This window comes from Plectropomus leopardus, chromosome 11, assembly GCF_026936395.1.
Source record: "Plectropomus leopardus strain MGB_pleo_1.0 chromosome 11, ASM2693639v1, whole genome shotgun sequence".
NCBI lineage: Eukaryota > Metazoa > Chordata > Actinopteri > Perciformes > Serranidae > Plectropomus > Plectropomus leopardus.
Window position 1 is genome coordinate 3,031,843 of NC_142186.1, and position 17,949 is coordinate 3,049,791.

At 38.6% G+C, this 17,949-nt stretch overlaps 1 protein-coding gene across 1 annotated transcript in view; it reads left to right on the forward strand.

The window, feature by feature from the left end:
- ascc3 (activating signal cointegrator 1 complex subunit 3) overlaps window positions 1-17,949 on the forward strand; it is a 203,964-nt gene that overhangs the window by 125,211 nt on the left and 60,804 nt on the right. The window contains exons 15-18 of the mRNA XM_042490728.2: window positions 13,244-13,435; window positions 14,673-14,897; window positions 17,139-17,258; window positions 17,542-17,706. Coding sequence (XP_042346662.2) covers window positions 13,244-13,435; window positions 14,673-14,897; window positions 17,139-17,258; window positions 17,542-17,706 — 702 coding nt within the window. The remainder of the gene's footprint in view (window positions 1-13,243; window positions 13,436-14,672; window positions 14,898-17,138; window positions 17,259-17,541; window positions 17,707-17,949) is intronic.

Sequence of the window (17,949 nt, forward strand, 5' to 3'; positions counted from 1 at the left end):
TACACATTATCTGGTTATAAGAACTGAAGCTGCAAAGCCAAAAGAGAACAGATATGACAAAAGAATGGAGAACACTGGGTATCTTGACTTACAGCTCATTATTGCTGTCACTCCATACAGCCGTGCTGCTGGTTTGCATGTGTGGACAGACATGAGAGCAGAACAGCCATTGTGCATGTGTGTGCGTGTGTAATTAATGGTCCCTGTGCTGCGAGCGCACACAGAGGTGGAGCCATGTTCTCCCTCTGAGGATGGTCACTCAGACTCCCACCTCCCATATTCAAATGTGCTGCAACAGAAGGCAGAGTGATAAATTTAGTAACCTTTTCCTTCATTCCCTGGGGCTGAGCCAAGATTGATGCGCCTCTAATCTCTCCTCTTTTTTTAATGGGATATGTATACAAATCAGATCACTTTTCATGCTTTCTAAAACTGGAAATAGAGACAAGAGATTACGTCGGGGGACTAAAAATGGTGCATCGTGGCCTGGTTAGTCTTTGAAACAGTACTTTAAAAGCATTTGTGCAGCCGTTCCTACAGTGCATTGTACATGAATGGATCGTGTTGTATGTGCACTAACTGTACATTAATTTACTTCCAGCCCTTCTGCCTGTGTCCCAACATAATGAGTATTATCCACTCCATTAGTCCGTCTTTGAGTGTTTGTCGGCCCGGGCCTGCTCTGGCGAAGGAAGCGGCATCAGGCTGATTCCACTCTAAGCCCACACAGAGATAATGCACTGCTTATTTGCACTCTGGAAATTGCCCCCCATTAATATTTATAGGTGTTTTTTAATCTCCAATATGCATATGCAGTGAAATAAAGCACCTCTAAGGTCAGTCATATAATTTAGAGTTTATTTATCAAGCTTTGAAAGTCAGAAGCGATTCGGCTGTATTTTTCTCTCTCCTAATGTTATTTAATTGGCTTAATCTCGGGGGCTTGGAGAGGCTGCCAGTCAAGCTTAGATATCTTAATGCACCCACTCTAATCAATTCTTGTTAAATACAGTTTTTTGGTGAGCCAATGATTATAAGTGCTGTTGAGTAAAATAATGAAAACATTCTCCAAAAGGGCATTTTACTCAACAGCCCTGCCTTTTGATCATATGTGTACTTAGTGTTAAAATGGTGTGCGACAAAGAAAGCTGTGTGTGGGTGGAACTGGGAAACTTTGAAAAGGATGCTTTAAAAGTGCCCCTAATTCTTGGGCTGTAATAGCGGTGTCATATACAGTTAGCATCGGAGCATTGAGGGAATACTGCTGAGAGTATTGCTGATGATGAATTACATGTGCTTATGGTCAGCAAAATGTTGTGGTCAGCACAAACCCAGAGCTGGTCCCAGCCCTGTGGCCTTATTAAGGTTGAAATAACTCTGTGGGACAAAACAGACACTGTTAGTTTAACACTCACACAGAATTGCTTTCTCATTGTGGACAACGACACCATGTTATAATTTTTTTTTTTTAGTACATCAGGGACCTGCTAATTCAACTGGGTGCAGTGCGTGTCCAGCTACTTAGCATTGGCAAATGAGTTTGGTAAGAAACAAAACGCCCCCCAGATTTTGTTTTTTAAAAAACAAAATGAATAAATTCTGTTCAAATTCCAATGTAACTATGTAACTATAACAAAATTATAGTTATAGTCATATTAGTATGATTACTGAAAATTAGCACTTAGTGTGTGGTGGCATACAATATAAAAATAATGGTTGTAGCCACCATGACAACACCCTTTGGTGTGTGGAATCCAGATTTAAAGCCTTGAGTTCGGCATTTTGGCTGTCACCATCCTGTGTTTTTGAAGCCAGAGCTGACAATATAAGGATGCAGGACAAGGTACTATTGAAAGGTCTCTGTAGGTGGGTGCGGTTGGGGTGGGGGTGGGGTGGTTCTGCATCTTTATCATAAAATCATCATTATATCTGATGTTCTTGTATGTTTCCATTGTTTCCTTTTTCCTCTGCAGCAGGTTGTCACTTGCATTTCTTGTTTGTTTTGTTTTTTTTCTACATCGTTGATCAATCATGAAATCATATCTAACGTTTGTGTGGGTCTGTGAACACAGCGCAGCAGGCAGAGTTTCTATGACTTCCTTTTTTTGTCCCTCTGCAGCAGTTTCTCACTCACGTTTTTTTTAATTTCTTTCTACTTCATTACCATAAAACCATAGCTGACCTTCTTGCAGGTCCATGAACACAGCGCAGCAGGCAGAGTTGCCATTGCTTCTTTTTTGTTACTCTGCAGCTGTTTGTCACTCATGTTTTTGTTTGGTTTTCTTCCTAAATCATTATCATAAAATTATATCAGACATTCTTGTCAGTCTGTGAACGCAAGTTTCCAATATTTCTTTTTTTTCCCTCTGCAACAGTTTATCACTAGCAGTTTTGTTTGTCTTTTTTTTTCTACATCATTTTCATAAAATCATATCTGATGTTTTTGTGGGTCCATGAGTTTTCCTTCACTTCTTTTTTTTAGCTGCAGCAGTTTGTCACTGGATAATTTATCTGTCGATCTGTTCACAGCTGATCAGATCACATCAATGGATGAGAGGGTGGTAGCAGATGTTAGTCAATAGCGCTCCTAATAACCAGCCCAGCTCAAAAAATCTATTGGCGTATGATTTATTTGTGGCAGCACGACACAATTAATTTAAATGTTAATTATCTGCATCATGCTTGATTACTTGAAAGCTTCAGAAGCTGCAACTTACCATTCTTTATCGATAAACCTACCGAATATTTGCTCCATTAATCATCTGGTCAATAAAACACCGTAAACTGGGAAAAGATAGATAGATCACAATTTCCAAAACTCCAAGGTGATGTATTCCAATTAAACATTTTCCAACCAACAGTCACCCCAAGCGATATGAGTTTAGTTTAACACAAAACAAAGAAAATCAGGAAAGCATCATAACTGAGAAACTGGAAATACTTTTTTTGGTATGTCAGATTTTTAAAATAGTTGACAGTTTTCTGTCTGATCAGTCAAAGCGTGTCATTGATCCCTGTGACTGTTTTATTGTGTAATCCCAGTATGTAAAAGTAATCTGGGTGTGAAGCTACTTTAACCCTTTGTAATTTGTTTGATTTCATTCAAAAAATAGAAAGAAATAAAAGTTAAAAACAAAAAAGGAAATAACCTGGGGAAAAGAGCACAAAATTCAAATAAAAATAATAATAAAATAAGATATATAGTCTCTCTGTAACACAACTTTGAAACATATATAAATATTATGATTAGAACTCTATTTTTCTAGACATTTTCCCCTTTTTCATGTTTTTTTAATATATTTTTTAAATAATTTTTAATAATTCTCTTTTAGCTCTCTTTTTTTTTTTAACCTTTTACAGATTCAGCTCGTTGCATAGATTTGTGTACCTAATCCAGTATTGGAGGCATACTGGGATAGGTAACAAGACAACTCTAGTTTTTGTATCATTTATTTTGGGCATTGTCCATTGAATTGTTTTTAAGAGCCAGATGTGGGCCTTAAGTTATAAAAGGTTAAGAACTCCTGGTGAGGTAGACAGGGTTGTACAAAGTTTTGTCTCTCAGGGTTTTTTTTTTTTTGTTGTTTTTTTTCTGTCTATTGGGTTTGAAATTCAGCTTCTGTTAAAATTAAACATGTATTAAAAACAGCTAAAAGCTGATGTTTATGATCCCTTAGATTTAAATGCAATGAAGTAGAAAAATGACAGTGTAGGTGTAAAGCATTTCATATCACCTGAACCTATGTGCAGGGAGCCTCTGCGTTAAGCTCTCCCCAGCGAATATTGTATTCGTGAGCCCGTTTGACTTTCATTTGCTCCAACTCTGACAATCCAGCCTCCACCTCCCCCCGTCTGCCTCGTTTTTTTAGATGAATTCAGAGATGAAACCATGTGACTGGTTCCAGAGGAGAAAGGAGCTCTGCTGTGGAGGTGAAGAGACACCTTGTGGTCCCACGAGTCCATTACATAGATGATGTTACGGACCTATTGTAGGTTAGTGAGGGCTGTGAAGTGACACCTCTACAACTTAGCCATGGTTTCAGTGGTGGTGCGACAGATTTGTCTCTTAAAGTCTGGATGCATATTGCAGAAGGTGTTTAATTATCAATGTTGTACTTTAAAGGTAGAGATAGACAGTATAGATGTACTGCCACACCTTCACTTTCCTTGTGCGGCATCTCTCTCTTTAAACTCTGCATCTCTGTGATCTTCAGATGTGCGGCTTTCGTGTCATTTTGTTTGACAAGAGACACGGCTGCTGACACACTGATGCCTGCGAGCAGCGAGCCTCCAGGGACTCCACAGCAACACCAGAGTAGGCTCATTAATGTCTGCGTTTGCTTTCATTGGTGCTATTTTTACAAGTCTAGTCCACCACCGGTCCTTTCATTGTGTCAGATCTGTGACAGCCTGTCATCATGCCAAACCAGCTCCCCACTACAGTGATCAACAACAATGAGCCGCCTCAAAGGCGGCTGGAAAATAGGGATGACACAGCCGAGTGACAAACACACACACATCGTAAAAATGGCTGCTTTAAATAGAAACACGCTTTTTGTAAAGTAGTGGAACAGTGTGAAGAAGACTAGACAGTACCTCTCTATCCACTCTGACTGTTGTGCTGTTACAGCACATGTGCAGCCTTGAAGGCCTGCACAATATAAAACAATATCACAATACTTTTGGGCTATATCGTGATACCAGTGTCAAGCCCCATAGACCCCCATGTTAAAATGCCCAACTTTACAGCGAAATAAACAAAAGCTACGTCTAAAAAAATTACAATAAAGTTACCTTGTACCTTGTACCTTGTTTACAGCTTGGTAAAAAACACAGTTTTGGTCTTTGGTCATATCTAATTTTAATATTAATTTCAAATAATACAGGGGGCCTCAGAAGAAACAGCCTCAGAGAAAACGGACTCATTTATTTATTTATTTAATCAATTCAGTTGTGAGACGTCTGAAAGATGTGGCGGCCTCAGAGGGGAAAATATGAAACGTCATCAAGATGCAACCATAACAGCCCTGGCATGGCTTGATACAACCATGGGGTCGGGCCCTCGTTGATTCATTCCTATGAGAGCTGCTCAGTGGGCACATGAAGCCAAAAAAGCTCTCTTTCCAGGTTTAGAAATGTGTAAAATACCTGGATCTACTGGCCCATAGAGCACGTGTACAGCACCCAAGCATGGAGCGGGTAACTTCCACCAGAAGAGCGACTGACTTCAGGATTAGTGCCTCGCTAGCTTGAATGGGGGTCTAAAAAATGTAATCTTGCATCCCGTTTAGACTTACCAAATGTTATCAAAGTGCATAGCTTAAATCTAGAAAGTGGAATGAGTCTTTTAATGGGGGGTTTGACACTGACAAAAAATTATTTACTGATTCGCAGACATCTCTTTCCCAATGTAGGTCAATGGAGAAAAGTCTTTCTGGGCCCGTGGGCATCACGACTGACTCAAAAGATGTAATTCCACTTTTGGCCACCATGTAAAATTTGCATCAGTGCCTGGCGCACTTCCTGGGAGTTGTTCTGAGGCCGTGATGACGTTTCATGACTGAATTAAATAAATAAATAAATGAGGCCTATTCATCTGACACCTGACAGAGTTTTTCCTTTGACCTGCCTGCAAGAAGGGTTTCTTGCAGAGGCAACATAACCATCAGAGCCAAATAGTTCTTTTCTTGATATTGTAGGATTCTGTATTTGTTATTGTAACCCATTTTGAGGTGAGATTCTCTTTAAGCATCCAAGGTTTTTTGTATCTTACCTTCACAATCTGCTGTTTTGTTTTAATTTTGCAAAAATGAAATAAAATAAAAAATAATATGAATAACAATAATGTCGAACTAAGGTCAGACAAAATTTGAAATAGAAATAAACAAAGATCTGAGGCAAAACAGATGAGCGGGAAGGCTGATAATGATATTGATAATAATAATGATAATAGATTTTAACAACTCATACCAATAAGGGTAAAAACAATTAAAAGAATATAAGCAGTAAACATGAAATAATCACAATATAAAAGACAGAATAGAAGAATAAATCAAAAGACAAACTAAAATTATTTGATTATAATTTTATTTGATATTTAATTATTATTTGATTAATTAAAGTAGATGACATCAGTGATAAAATCTATAAAAATGGGGTTTTAGAAGTTATTTTAAAAGAAGTCACTGATTCCCCAGGTGTGTATTTCACCACTTCTAGATAGCAACATTTAGAATGCACATTTGCAGCAGCAAATGACAATTATTTTGGGTTAGATATGCAGCAAATGTGGCACATAAAATACAAACCAGATGAACTAAAATTAAGCTCATCAAGAAAATGACCTCATTAAATTGTAAAACTAAAATGGTATGGGATTTTGACAATGTTTTACAGTAGGTTTGGTAGATATTCATCTGATATGCAGCTGAAGCAGAATGGAATATTGAGAGACGGAGGCAGATCGTGATAGCAAAGTGGAGCAGAGAGGCTGTGAGTGGAAACTCATCCTCCTACTCTCTGCTGTCTGTCCAGCATTTTAACAGCCAGCCTCTCTGAGCACCAAACATTATGACTATCAAGGGCTACTAAATGAAACCAACAATTAGCCACCCTGCTGCCTAAATTTCACAAAGTAAATGGATAGTTTTGGTCCTCGTGACACAGTCAGTGTTGGTCGGAATGCCGTGAGACACCACAGACCACATTTGCAACCTTTTTAGTGGGCTGTTACACTCTGAAATCTCAGCTTTGAAGCTTTAATAATCTGCATCACAATTCTGATCCATGTTTCTAAAAAAAAAAATGTTTTTGTGTCCCCTGAACACTTTTACTCAAAGGACCAGGGATCCATGAGTGCTCAAATGAAATTGTCAGAAATGTAAAAGCAGTTAGTTACACCTACCACTATTTAGTGGCCCTCAGAGGAGCTTTGACAACCTCTTGAATCGTTGATTTGGGCTCCGGTGTTGGCTGCTGTTCTTTACATAGTTGCAGCAGTGACAGACAGTAAGTGGAGCTGGCAGCTGGCTGTCTGTGGACAGAGTGAGCTCTGCGGCAGGAGCAGCAGCGAGCAGCAGGGCCTAATGGGACCTGATCAGGAGCTTAGGTCACTGCCATCTCAAATACAGCCATGGCACAGCAGACATCAGCGCTAACTCACCTTAGATTAGAGGCTGGAAGCATGGCTGTAACGCACTCTGACACCTCAAAGCAAAGCCTCATCCATGGCATTTCAATTACCTGCCTTCCCTGGCTCATGTGGATCTCAACAGTGCACAGTGCACAACCAGGCCCCGAGGACTCCCACCAGGTGCCAGTTTGCCCTGGTTTCAGGTTGTAGGTGGATACAGACAGTGCAGTAGGATTGTTTTTTTTGCTCTATTTTGTCATTTTTGCGTGGTTGTCCTCTGAATACATCACAAAAAGCATAGAACTGGCAGCAGTGGAAGGGTACCAGCAGAGCAAATGCAATGCCACATCAGTAGCTGGGTGAATATGCTTGTGCACCAAAGGATCCACATGTGTGAACTGTTAAAGGTTGTATGTCGTGTTGTCTGACCACTACTACCACCAAAAGTATTTTTACAGACCTGTTGTGAATGTCCACTCTCAAAGGCAAGGCAGCTTTATTTGTATGGCATATTTCAAACAATAGGGCAGTTCAAAGTGCTTTCCAGCTTATTTCCCCCAGAAATTGGCCGGCTCCGATCCGCCACTGCAGACAAGCAAATAGATTACACTCTAGTCTATGTGTTAACTTCCACTGACTCTGCTGCAATGTGAAGCAACTCCATGTCAGCTCCAGCAGTCCGGACTCTTGTGGATCAGATACGCAAGGCTCCATTTTTTGCCAGACGCTGGAGCACTTTGCATAAATTCAGATGAATTAAGCAGAGAGCAGACTGGAAGTGAGACAGCGACAAATCATTAAAATATCCTATTAATTTTCAGAATAAAACACGCCGTGTTGACGTCCGATCGTTTTTTACATAACTACATAAACAAAACATCACAATGGATGGATCCAGGCCTGGAGTCAACAGGTCAGAGGTTTTCAGAGGTCACTACCTACACCATGGGTGAGGAGAAGCCAATTATGGAGGTGGAAAACCACAAAAGTATTAATGGCAACCATAGAAAGGAAATGACGTGGAACAACATATCAGGAGTTATGGGAGTGGATGGTGCGCTATTATTAATCAGCTTCTGTACTGATATAATGTGATTCTGTAATTGCCGCAGGAACTCCTCGGTCTTGCCACTCCAGCTGATCTGGCAATGCTGCACCGTGCCGGACTCAAACCACAACCGGTGGGAGTTGACGGATGACAGAGCACAGCGCAAAACAGCAGCTGAGCCCTTCTGTAACACACATGAAAGTGGTAGAAATCCAGGGTCACAGAGCTATAAAATATAAACACATAATTAAGGACGCAGAGTAAGAGGTAAAATATATCAAGGTTAAATTCAAATTTTGATTAAATGAATTTAATCACCATTAAAAATATGTGCAGATAAAAGGGTGCAAAGACAAAAAGGTAGGACAGATAGCAGGGCCTTTATACAGAGGGAAGAGATGACATGAGTCATGCATACAGTCATAAGCCACATTTCAACCAAAAACTGTTGTACCTTTGAAACCAAAAGTACAGGGATGTAACTAGACCCTAAATCGGTTCAGCATTTTCACCCGCTGCTCCATACAGCTTTCGCTGTGTTTGCTTGTTCACCGGTGATACAGAGAAACGTCTGCACCTTGTTTGTCCGCAGATTGGGGCTGCATGCCAACACTTGTAGAACAAACTAAAAAAAGGCTGGAGTGAGAGTGATGGGATGTTTAAAAGTAGTAGGTTTTTGCATTGGCTCCTTTTCAGGTAACTGCAGAGGTTTAGTACAGCTGGAGCGCACAGCAATGACACTCTATCACGTATTGAAGATTCACTAATTTCTAAAAATTTGTGTTATCCAAGAAAGACAATAAAAACAGATGAAGTGGTCAGTTAAGGTTTTTTGATGGATTCACATCTTCAACTAATGAAGGGTTCCATTGATACCATCCACAACTTTTCAAAATGGAAACACAAAAAATGCAAACTAAACTGAACTGAACTGAACTGACGTGAACTGAACTGAAGCTATACCTTCTTAAAGGCATTCAGTCATTCAGATTTCCCGAATTGAGCCTAAACTAAAGCTGCAGGTGGTAATACTTGTTAGTACCATTTAGTCATAATTCTTCTACCCTTGTCCTATTAAACAAAGGCAGTATTGATCTTCACTGGGAAGCCAGTGAGGGATCATGTCCTTGAATCAGCACTAGCCTCAGCCATCACCAGTCACACAGAGACATACATCAGAGACTGCAGGTGAAGAGAGGGTTGTGTTAAACGGAGCAAAGAGGAGCTGATGAGTAAGTACAGCGTTAGAGAGAGAAGGTTCCTACTGCAGTGTATTGTTCTTTATTTATTTATGAATATAGTTTTTGGCCGGAGCGCAACAGCACAGCCAGCCCTATTAACACAAATGTCTGACACTGAGAGTGATTCCTATACGCCTAATCCAGATATATAAAAAAAACTCCCATGAGATTTTGTGTTTCAAGTGATTATTTTAACCCAAACCTTCAGTTGTCCCAACAATAACCAAGTGTCTTGTCACACCGTTAAATAGCGGGACAAGAATATTTTGGAAGCGGCTCAAGAGAGTTTTGCAAATCTCAGTTGAAGTTACACCATTGGGGCAGCTGTGGCTCAAAGGTAGAGCGGGTTGTCCTCCCATTGCAAGGTTGGTGGTTTGATCCCCAATTCCTCTAGTCAACATGTTGAAGTATCCTTGGGCAAGATACTGAAACCCAAATTGCTCCCTAAGCTGCACCATCAGAGTGCGAGTGTGTATGAATGGTTACTGAGTAGCAGGTGACACCTTGTAAGGTAGCCTCTGCCGCCAATGTGTGGATGTGACATATAGTGTGAAAGCGCTTAGAGTGGTTGGAACACTAGAAAAGCGCTATGCAAGTGTAGTCCATTTACTATTAGTGGTCAGAAAGCCCCTTCCTGTATCTGTTTCAAATTAAAAGTCATCTAGCACTTCATACATGATCCAGCCACATACTTGGTTTTGTTTTTTTTTTTGTTTTTTTTAATTTTATGTTTTATGAATTAAGTGTTTTGAGTATGTTGAAAATTACTCCATTCTAAAGTATGTTGTTACAAATGACATTTGAATGGTTCCAGCCCTTTTAAAGTCAAAATATAAAATACTGAAAAGTCATTAAAATACACATTTCTGATACAAATAACACAAATGCTGCCCATTGGCTGAATAATCTGCCAGTGGCGTATTCCTGCTCCAAAATCATTATATCCGCCTTTAGAATTCTAGTCAACCTCTGATTCAGACAATATGGCCTATAGCATTTCAGAAATTTTATGTATTATTTTTTATGTATCAAGGTAGTTTTTTAGCTATTAGTCATTGCAACATGAAATTGATCATCTCCAGTATGTTTCATTTTTGTGTCCTTTAGAAGCTAATGACTGACACTGAAGTAACCAACAGGTAGATATAATATCTTATAAAGGCTAAAGCTAAACTTTTTTTTACATTAAATAAGCCAATTTATTGTCAAATTAAAAAATTATGTATTGTCATTGTTAAAAAAAACAACTAAAAAGCACAGCATCTCCCAGTTACGCTTTTTTTTTTTTTAAGGGAAGAGTTGCATACGTGCGTGCCATCCATCATCTCACATTGTCTCCACATTATGGAAGAAAATCTTTCCCTCTGTGGCATTTTCCCTCATCTTCAGTCAGACACTCGACCTACTGCACAGTCGGTTTCTTTAAGTCTCAGCCCTCCACGTTCATCCACAACGTTTGCATACAAATCCAGACAGCGCAGCGCAAACACTCTGTGTGTGTGTGTGTGTGTGTGTGTGTGTGTGTGTGTGTGTGTGTGTGTGTGTGTGTGTGTGTGTGTGAGGCAGACAGCTGCTGGCAGTAATGGGCTTTCTCTTTGCAGTGCAGAGGAGTGCTGGGCACTGACCTCTATTTAGATGGCCAGAGAGAGAGATAAAGTCCTGTGATGAGGACTCCCCTCAAGCCCAGCGAGGTCACAGCTGCTGTCACTCACCAGCACACATCTCAATCTCACCGACTGTGTGTGTGTGTGTGTGTGTGTGTGTGTGTGTGTGTGTGTGTGTGTGTGTGTGTGTGTGTGTGTGTGTGTGGGGTCTCTTAGCTGCACATGTTCTTTTACAGTGCGTCAACACCTGTGCATTTTATTTCAATTAACCTTAACAGCCTGGTAATACCTTTGTGAAGCTGATCTGTGTCAGGTGCACTTTGTCGTTTTTAAGCTAGAGTCAGTGCTGGATGTCTAGATTACACTAACTCATCATTCTCACAGTCAAAATTATTCAAATTTACAGATCTTGTAGAATTTCAAGTAGCACAGGAAATGTTTAAGGCTGAAAATAACCTACTACCAGGGAATATTTAAAAGTTGTACAGTGAGCAAGAGGGGGGGTTATGATTTAACGGGAAAATTTTATTTCAAAACTTAGTCTTTGTACCACCAGGAGAAGTTTTTGTACATCAGTCTGTGGAGTGAAGCCATGGAGCAGTTTCAGTGTGGATCTAAAACAAACATAAACCAGTTTAACCCTTTAGGGCCTGTTGTAATATGACACACACTCATATCGCTCTGTGCACAAAATGCGCTTCTCAGAATCAAACTTTAAAAAATGTTATATATTAATATTATTTTGTAATTTCATTCAACGTCAGTCCTAATCATAAATATCAAATATTCATAACTATACAGATTTTTAACCCTTTAAATACCAGGTTTTTGTTATGATGCCATTATCCTTATAGAACAAAAAATGTGAGTATACTACATGTAAAGTAGATTTATTATTATTATTATTATTATTATTATTATTATTATTATTATCATCACAGCCTAGGATATGACAATGATTCACAACAACATCAATTTCTATACTTTTTTTTTGTGCGGTGTCAAATACTCATGCTCATACTGCTCTGCACACAAAATGAGCTGTTCAAAATCAGGCTGTAAAGAATATTATACATTAATATGTTTTTCTACTTTTATTCAGTTTGTTTTTTTATCAGTCCCATCATAAATATCAAATATGTATTAATTTTTTAGAAGTTTAACCCCTCAAATCCCAGTTTGTATGTTTTTCATGATGCCACTATGTTTTCAGATTTTAAAAAAATAACAACACAAAAAGAACAGTTTTTAATATACTACATGCTTAATAGATTATTAATGTTTTGATGATCACAACTTCGGATATGCCAATGATTAGCTGCAACATTGATGGTGAAAAATCGTAAAAATGACACCCAGATATAATACAATGCATGTCTTTATGCTTTGATGGCTGTGGGATCAAAAGTCGCAGTTTGAATGGGTTTCAGTGGAACATTGTTTGCACTTAACAGTATGGATATAACAATTTAGTTTCCACAGTGTATTTTAGACTTATTGTAGGAGCTGAGCTGAAAATACCAATATTAAACAAAAGTACACAGCCCTGCCAGAATGTATGCCATATGCTTGAACACAGCCAAAATGATAAAAAACTGAAGAAAGAAAAGGGCGTAAAATGCACCGAACAGCCTCTAAGGTTTGAAATAATAAATGAAAACATGATTTTCACAAGGCACAGGGATGAAGAGGGGGTTTGACAATCAACAGCTGTTTACAAGGTTTACTGTTTATTTATTTGGTTACTTAATATTTATTTTTTCCTAGTTCATCTTCCATTTTTTTGTAAATAATAATGTAAGTTTGTAGATATTTGATTTTGGGTATGTGGGTGTATGCATATGTTGAATTAGCGTATAGGTTTAGGTGGGATTAAATTCATTCTTCTGACTCCTTTTCAAATAAGTAAACCAAGTCATCATGTGTTTGACAATTTCTTTTGATTTTATGTTTATAAAAAAGGATTCTGTCTATCCATTTGCTTGAATGATTTTTTTTCTTTTTTTGCATGTTCTAAATAAATGTTCAAATCAAATGTGTTAGAAAAATAACAGCAATAATGATGACTTTGGTCTTTTTTTTCAGTCTTCTTGATATTTGATTTGTGCTTCTGTTTGACTCTGAACACCCAAACCCCCCCATTGCTTGTCGCTTTCCTTGACCTTTCATTCAAGCACTTTTTTTTTTAGATAAAAAACTGTCAAACCTTCTCTTTCAGATCCAGCGCTCCAGAAACAAGCAGATGAAGGAGATGTTCCCAGAAGGCTTTGGGATCCACCACGCTGGCATGCTGCGCTCTGACCGCAGCCTGATGGAGAGCATGTTCTCCAAAGGCCACCTCAAGGTGCTGGTGTGCACTGCGACCCTGGCCTGGGGAGTCAACCTGCCGGCTCACGCAGTCATTATCAAGGTTCTGTTTCTTTGTTTTTGCTTCCTCTCTGGCTTTTTAGACGTCATGCTTTGTCTCCTGCTGTCTTCTTTCTTGCTTGTATTTTCTGTAAGCACACCTTGAAGCATCCGGGTAAAGTAAGTCACCACCCTGAGGTGATAGACCCACAGGTACCCCAGAGGCTCCAATTACTAAGTAATTGGTAATTTCATGTATTGCAGTTTTGTTAATTGAATTGAAACAAAACACACTGACTTTAAGTCAGTGCCCTTAAAGTGGCTCGTAACATTTTACACACTATCAAACCCCGATTGTGCTCTTTTTTGCTGAAAATATAAATCTTTTAACTGTCTCACAGATATATATTGTTTAATTTTGGCTTAATTTTTGGCTTCAACCCTTTGAAACCTAGGTCAACATCACTTTTCTTGTGCTACTTTCAGATGCCTTTTTATTTATTATTTATTTATTCAAACCTCTGGACTATGAGCAAATACTGTAGGTTCAATTTTGCATTTATTGAAGGTTTTCAAGCAATTTTTTTTTTAATTTTCTTTTTTTTTTGAAAATGTATTATTATTTCCTTTAAAAAATGTGTACATACATATATATATATATGTGTATATATATATATATTCCCATTAAATGACACAAGTTTTCGGTCATTTACCTTCTCATATTTCTAAAAGAAATCAAGCTAATTTGCTGAAGTCCCAAAGGCTTTCACAAATTTCTGTTTATTAAAGATTTATGTTAATATTGGAATTAAATTTAATTAGATCAAATTAAAAATCAAATCGTTGAGAACTGTTAAAAAAATGTAATCTGCTGTTGCTAAATCAGCTTTAACAATATTGGCATTAAATGTGATCAAGCCCCATCCCGATTATTAAATGCACAATCTTACCATTAATGGTAGCCTCATTCAAAGGTGCAGTAGCATTAGTTTGTGTTATAGTTTCTGACATTAAGATAGCTATTTGTTGTGCAGATGCACATACATTAACTTGAAGAGAAATTTTCATTTTAATTTTAAATTTCCATATGAATTGGCACTCACCATAATCCATTTTTTACATTATTAAAAAGGTTCTTCTCTTATTGTTGCACTGCAGGTGAAACACTTATAGTTATTTCATTCTGAGCATATTTTAAATGAGCAGCCTTTTATTCATATGTAACAAGATATTTACATAAATACACATTGTGCGTATGTTTCAAACCCTCTGAAGTCTCATGTGTCTTGTGTCTCAAACAGGGAACTCAAATCTATGATGCCAAGCGCGGTTCCCTGGTGGATCTGGGCATCCTGGACGTCATGCAGATTTTTGGGCGTGCAGGTCGTCCCCAGTTTGACAAGTACGGCGAGGGCACAATCATCACCACACACGAGAAGCTGAGCCACTACCTGACCCTGCTCACCCAGCAGAACCCCATAGAGAGTCAGTTCCTGAGCAACCTGGCCGACAACCTCAACGCTGAGGTCAGACTCCCAACGTCCTGTTTGGACATGATTCACATTCATGTTTTCTCCGTTCTCTCAGTCTAAATATAAAATTATTATTTTTTTCTTTCTGAAAAAATCAAATCAGATGTGGAGAGGGGGGTTTGAATGTATTTCTGGTGGAAATTTAAAGTGGAAAGGGACAAAAATGTAGTAAAATCTTGACAGATTTTAGTTTCATCATCTTGTAAAATGTTGGGGGAAGCTTCTTCGTATGAGTCCGCCTGTAACACAGAGCTATGTGATGACCAAATATTCACCATTCTCTGTGTAATTTTTTATTACTGCTAATTAGGCAATCTCATTTGAAATTTTTGGAATTAACGTGTTTTTAACGCCTGCTGTAATTATGTGCTCCATTTCAACACCTCACCATGTTCTAACACAGGGTTCGTATGCATTACGGAAACATATGGGTTATGATTTGAGTCATTTCCAGGTCAGGATAAGTATGGAAAAAGAAAAATATTTTTGTTTCCAGACAATAGAGTGGTGAAGGGATGACGTATTTTTGTAGGCCAACCAGTAAGTTAGCATCACACTGGTTCCCTCATCTTAATCCTTATGGGATTTTTGACTATCACCAAAAATAAGCTCTGTGATAAACACAAGTTTACGATACTTACAAGTTTTGTTCAGCATGACTCACAGATTAACTTTTGTGTGTTTTGAAGCGTAAATGAAATCACCAGAAGCGAAAAGCTATTGTTAGGCTATAAACCAACTACATCAAGGTCGCAGGACTTAAACTGCTCCAAATAGTTTCGACCTCTGATTTGATGCACTTAATTTTCGACAAAACTCTCCTGCTAGCGTGACCACAATCGAAAAATATAAACAGATAAATGTACAAGTTGGAGAGCTGCTGTTGCTGTAAAGCTGTAAAGCTGTAAAGGCGGCGAGTGGGTTTAATGAGTTTCTGTGTCCGCTGTGATGACGTCTAACACCCCCCGATAAACACTGTAGTCACATGTAGCTGCTTGTTAGGTTTGACAAGTAAAACCTTAAAAGTTCAAAAATTGGGCTTGTGCAGATGTATTTTCATGTTGCAGAACAAAATTTCTAAATAGAGTTAATCACAGACCTTATTTAAGTCGTTTTACCAAAAACCCATTCAAGACGAGGGAACCGAAAGTGCTAAAAGGCTAACGGACCTCTGCGTTTTAGGACTCATCACTTCATCACTCTATTGCCCTCATATGTTTTTCTAAAAGATCAAATCCAGAATTTGTAAAGATAAGAGTTACAGAGTGGTTTGTTTTTTTAATGGTATTTGGAGCAGGCAGCCATTGCATCCAAATGGTTTACCACTGTATGTGCAGGCCAGAGCGAGCTCGGTGTCATCAAAAGCAATGCAACAAGTATGGCGTGCGGCTGAAAGCACACTCATGCACAGAGCAGCCTGTAAAAAGCTCTGCACCAAGTGACTTCAAAACTGTAGCAAATGTAGACATCTGGGAACAAATTATTATGAGAGAAAATGTGGCAATATCTCTGAACTGCTTGTGTGCATAATATCCCAAATAACCAAATGTTAAGCTTGTCTGAGCATTTATGGATTCATTAGCACTGATGGAGTTTTCAGAAAAGTAAACACACTATGTTCCCTGCCTGAGGAAACCTTTATGGCTGCATTCATTCTCAGTGAAAAGTAGGAGTTACCTAATGTCTTGATAATTATTGCTGTTTTTATTTAGTACTAATGGACTGAAATCTGCTGATGCACTTCAAGCACAAAGCCTTTATCAGATTATATAGGACATCAATGATTTTTCTTTTAACAGAGCACATCATTCAAATCCACAATCAGCAGAAAAACAATGTACCAAAGTAGTAAAAAGTAAGAGTGAGTGACAAATAAAAAATGAAAAAGGCAAGAAAATGGAAGGAAAAGGAAGAATGGGTGCTGTTTTTTGTTTTCTGCTAAATGCTTTTTGAAGAAGTGCATCAGCAGATTTGTCAGTGAATTAGTGAAAATCCCCAAAAATAATGCTTATTTTGTTTTGATAACACATTGATTTTGTTGTTCCCTTTCATATCTATATGAAGTCAAAAGGTCTGAACTGTGCATTTTGAACAAAAGCATGTTGCAGTGTGAAGAAGTCTGACAGTGTTCGAGCATAGAGACTGCAGTGTCCAGGAGTGTCCACTAGGTGGTGACAGAGACCACTGATGTTATTGTCTGTGTGTAAGGACTCTTCTTCTCTCTCCTGGATTTAGATTGCTCTGGGGACAGTCACCAACGTGGAGGAGGCAGTGAAGTGGCTCAGTTATACTTACCTGTACGTCCGCATGAGGGCCAACCCACTGGTGTACGGCATCAACCACAAGGCTTATCAGGTCAGTTATCAGAATGGGATTCATTTTATTCTGCCTGTCTGTCCCTCAGAGATCACATCATACCAAGGCTTAATTTAACATCAATCTAAACTTGATTGCGACTGATTGAGCCACTCGTGTCAAATATTTCCAGAATTCTGATTATCAAAAGTTTTATTCTGCAAGAAACTAAACATAAAACAGCTTGGCAGAGAATGTAAATAACCTAAATATTTCAGTCCCATTACTAGAAATCTTCAGTGAATTTCAAAAGTAAGTATTTACATTTTTATTTTTTTTCCAGATGGATCCCTCGTTGGAGCTGTACAGGAAGGAGCTTGTGGTGGAGGCAGGCAGGAAGCTGGATAAGGCCAGGATGATCCGCTTTGAGGAGCGCACCGGATACTACGCCTCCACTGACATGGGGAGGACTGCCAGCCACTTCTACATTAGATACAACACCATAGAGGTACGCAGCGGTGTTTCTAGAATTTGAGGACATTGGGGTCTTAGCCCAGAGTATGGGGTTCGAGGGGGATCCTTCTGTGGGAATATTTTTAATGAGCTAGCTCTATTTTTATGCACATGGCATCTTTTTTACCCTTAAAGATGTGTTTGTTTGTTGTTGTTTTTTTGCTTTTTAGATTAGTTATGAACTGTGGTAAGAAAAAATATTGCAACACTTACTATAAACACCACGTCTGTAATGCAT